A 4417-nucleotide genomic window follows, 5' to 3' on the forward strand; every position below is an offset into this window, starting at 1 on the left:
CCTTACAAAAAGTGCAGTGAACCCTGCTAAGTGCTACGGAGGGTGCAGCCTATGACATACATAGTTATATGTATGTGTGTACAGATGTATGCACACATACATAAATGCACGTGTATTACCTCGCATCCATTAGAGCTGATGCAAGCAAAATTATCAGTTAAGGCCAAAAGGTGCTAAAATAATCTTGTCTGACCCCTCCCCTCTCCCTCTCCCCTCCCCCCTCCCTGACAGCTAGGAATTATGCTAAAGAAAATGCTATGGTTTCATAAGAAAATGTGTAAAGGAAATATAAAGCTGTTCATAATGATCTGAGGAATTTTTAATCTGTGAAATGAAAACTGTGCAACATCATCCAAAATTGCCCAAGAGCCAGTATTTCGACAGCTAGTCAGAACAAATTCTCTCTAAATTAAAAACTGATTTCTGCAAGCCACACCTAAGTAAGAAATGTTTTATTTTTGAAAAAGTTCAAAATCTCACACTTTTGAGTATTTGTCATTATGTGGTGCAATATATGCCACAGCAAAATCTCAGGGCACGTTAAAATCAATCTATTAAACTTACTAAATCAACATGCATAGGAGAGTATGAAAACTTTACTAAAATACAAAGTGAGGAAGAGCAATAGCTGGGCAAAAATGACAAACTTATCGGTTTCCCAGATTTTCAGAAGTTTTCAGTGCAGCATAATAAATTATCACCAGTCACTATATCGTTAGGTATGTTCAATGCTCTATAGAATAACTTGAATAAAGCCAATGCAATCAGGCATACTGTATAAGACAATAACATTTTGCAAAAATATAGTTTTTAAAGATTCGGAATGTGAAAAGTAACTAAATGCAACTTGGTGTCAAAAGCAACATTTTTAAATCACCCAACACTCTAACTTATTTCTGTGTAACTGTAAGAGATAAATCAGGCTGAGCTACATGGAACTGTGAAGTGTTTTCAGTATCTGTAAACTTAGTGCTGGTAGTGTCTTGTTGAGTTGAGACTTCTTTCTTCCATACAAAAAAAGTATAAATATGTTCTGTCCGGAAGTCTAGGTAACACTTCCCTAGAAGAAATATTCAGAAGGACAGTCTACTATGAAGCTCTACAGTCTTCCAAAATTATTCAGCTGGTTTGTGTCGTGTGATTAGTGATGCACTAAGAAGGTGCCAGATGATAGTCTCTGCAAAAACTCTGTCCAGAAGGACAATAAAGTTCTCTTACAGCAAGTCCATTTTGGGTCTGTAATGTAGCAGTAGAGGTGCTTTCTGCAAGACAGAAATACCAGAATAGTTAAGAAACAAAACAAGAACTGATCTGTTCAGTAGGTAAAACTTCTTTTATAAACTAAATCTTAAACGAACTTAAATGAACTAAATGATAATAAAAGCTTAAATGAACTTAAATGAACTAAAACTTAAATTAACTCAGAGTAGCTATCTGACCTGTCAAAGTCTCCTCAAGAAAAAGACAAGATGCAGTTTCATCTGTGGAGCTCAAACAAGAGATGAAAAATCTTTTCCCTTTTTTCTCAGGACCTGATCACCTTAAGATCAGTTCTACCAAGTCTGTTTAACTTGGAAAACCCATTCCCAGTAAGGGAGAAATGCAGATGTCTAGAAATCAGCATAAGAGCATGTTGTACTTCATACTTAACAGGCCTCACGTGATTCAAGGAAGTGGGTTTAGTGAAACCACGATAAGCAAATCAAAGATGTACTCAAACACTTGTAACCAGCCTTGTTTATGCCTATGAAATGCTGCTACAAGTTTCCTTAACCATGGCAAAGAAGCACTGGAATTACTACCTCTCCTTTAGAAGAGCCTTCTTGGGTTATAGAACTGTTGAAAATTTGCCTTTTCTGCATGAAAATCAATTTCCCCACCTATGTGGATTAAAACCAATTTTACCTGAAATAACTAAAAGTAGTACTTTTTTGTGGTTTTCACTTCCTTTGCCAGACTTGGTAACAATTTGATAGTTGATGCAGTGTTCTCTTTTCCCTTGTAGTTAATATTTAATTCCCCTTTCCTTCATTTTATTGGAAGCAAAATTAATACTTGATGTTTAAGGATGTTGTATTAGATATTTATTAAAATATCTTTTTATCGAGTTTGCAGTTGCTGCTGTATACGTTTCAAATGATGGCTATTTTAGAAACATTTCACTTGGCCACTTCATCAATTTCGTGGAACCGCTGTGTCATACCTTAAATCTCCACCTAGTAACAACTACAAACTTGAGCGTGTGGTCCTTGCCAAGAATCTCTTCATTGCATAATATGTCCAGCTGACAAAACAAAGATGACAGTTAATTCATTGGGAAACAGTACATGAAACAACATACTTCAGATAATGCTACAAATATTTGACAAGTTTTTGTTTCTCTGAAGACAATAGAACCATTCATCTTGCAGTTGCTCTGCAGACAATAGTACCGAGAAAGATAGTCTTTTCTCAACACAAAGTGCTGAAAAAAACATGTCCGTGCCTACCTAGTGCCTTCTGTTTTCTGAATATAAAATCAGACTGAAAGACATTACTTTGCCAAGGAACAATCCCACACTTTTCATAAGGTTTTTGTGTCTGCAAATCATTTAAAAAAATTAAAATATTACCTCATTAAAAGAAGAGAGGTTAAGCTTTTTGGCAATGAACTTCTTCAGATGCAAGACTGTTGCTTGTGCTGAGCAGCGAATCCATTTTCGTTTCAATCCACGTAATTTGCTGCTATTGCACTCCAAGCAGATGCTTACCTTCAGAAAACAGAAAAAAAGGCAAGGTTGGCTGGAACCATTTTTTGCAGTCCTCCTTATGTATTCCATGTGCAAGCTTTATTAATACTAAAAAGGTGAAAAAGTACAGTACTACTATGCCTTAAACTGAAATGCCTATAGTCCTATTAAAAAAAAATAAATTCTAACATCTTGTCAGTTTAGTGTTAATTACTACTGCAATTAAAATGGATCTAGACAAAAAAAGTTCAAGAAAGAATTTTTGATGTTGGAACAAGGCTGATCCAGTCCAAACTCACAGGCTGCCAGTAGTTCAAGAGGACCCTATGTCAAAAGCTAGAGTAAGATAAACAGTAAGAATACCATTCCCAGTTTTTAATGATTACTTCTAATGTAACTTCTTGCTTTTAATGCAATGCTAAGGTCAGTTTAAAACAGAATTAATAACTTTAAGTTCTGTTTTAAACATGACAACTCCTCTGAAAAGATTTCTAATTTCTATGCTTCAATTCTATGTCTTTTCTCATCTAGTTATTCATTACTTAGTCTAAGCTCTTTGTGATGACTTACTTTATGCACAAAGAGGATCTAGTACTAGGTACAATCCCTTTGAAAGCTCCCTTACATTATAATTTAAAAGAAAATTAGTCCAAGTTCAATTTACTCTGGACACACACAACAGGAAAACATAAAAAGAATTACTTGCTTAACCCAAAAGGAGATTTCACTTTCAAACACATTTTGTGTTTAAAACTTAGTAGTGAACTTCCCAATTTTCATACCATTTTTATGGTATAGGGCTAACACTGTCTTAGTAGTAGGGGTTTAAAGCAAAATAAATAGTAAGTTAGTAAAAGTGCAAACAGTTATATTCCTAATTATTGATACACATTCAGCTCGATGTATCACAATAACACTGGGATACAGTCCTTCATAAAGAGGGCCAAATAACCTGAATCTGTTTTGAAAACAAGTACTTTGGAAAGTCATAAACAAACAGAACTATCAAATCTTAATGTAAATGTCTTTAACATCTTCTCCATTCCTGACAAAACCCATGAAATGAGATGAAACTCATTCTTACACAAAAACATTGGGCAACACTGCATCTTGTTTGTATCAGAGGACAGAAAAAGTAGCATGAAAATTATTTTTCTTCTCTGATAGCTTGCCAAAGCACTAAAACTAAAATACAAGATAAAACTAAAACATGGCCTATGAGCTCACCTGTTCATCACTTCGGTGGTAGTCATTATCTTCTTCTTGTTTTTCCTCAGAAGTTTCTTTGTTTGAATTTTCATCTGTTTTAGTTTCACCTTAGATAAGAAACCAGATATATGGGAAAACACTGAGCAGCAGCTTGTAATGCTAGTATGGTTAAAACAGCACAGTTGAGGACTAAAATACGGGCATGGAAGGGATGCCATCCAGAGGAACCTGGACAGGCTGGAGAGGTGGGCCACTGCTAACATCATGGTGTTCAATAATGTGAAGTGCAAGGTACTGCACCTGGGTCAAGGCAATCCCAAATACAAGTACAGGCTCAGTGGAGAATGGATTGAGAGCAGCCCTGAGGAGAAGGACTTGGGGTGGATGAAAAGCTGAACATGAGCTGTAAGTGTGCGCTGGCAGCCCAGAAGGCCAACCGTATCCTGGGCTGTATCTAGAGAACCGTGGCCAGCAGGGCG

The 4417-nt window shown here is 36.1% G+C and overlaps 1 protein-coding gene across 1 annotated transcript in view; it reads right to left on the reverse strand.

The window, feature by feature from the left end:
- Positions 1–752: 752 nt before the first annotated feature.
- The window catches only part of PCGF3 (polycomb group ring finger 3), a 14180-nt gene continuing 10515 nt past the window's right edge, over positions 753–4417 (reverse strand). The window contains exons 5-8 of the mRNA XM_010156918.1: positions 3957–4045; positions 2613–2750; positions 2204–2284; positions 753–1262 (exon numbers count right to left, since the gene is read on the reverse strand). Coding sequence (XP_010155220.1) covers positions 1215–1262; positions 2204–2284; positions 2613–2750; positions 3957–4045 — 356 coding nt within the window. The 3' untranslated portion in view covers positions 753–1214. The remainder of the gene's footprint in view (positions 1263–2203; positions 2285–2612; positions 2751–3956; positions 4046–4417) is intronic.

This window comes from Eurypyga helias, unplaced genomic scaffold, assembly GCF_000690775.1.
Source record: "Eurypyga helias isolate BGI_N326 unplaced genomic scaffold, ASM69077v1 scaffold11330, whole genome shotgun sequence".
Taxonomy (NCBI): domain Eukaryota; kingdom Metazoa; phylum Chordata; class Aves; order Eurypygiformes; family Eurypygidae; genus Eurypyga; species Eurypyga helias.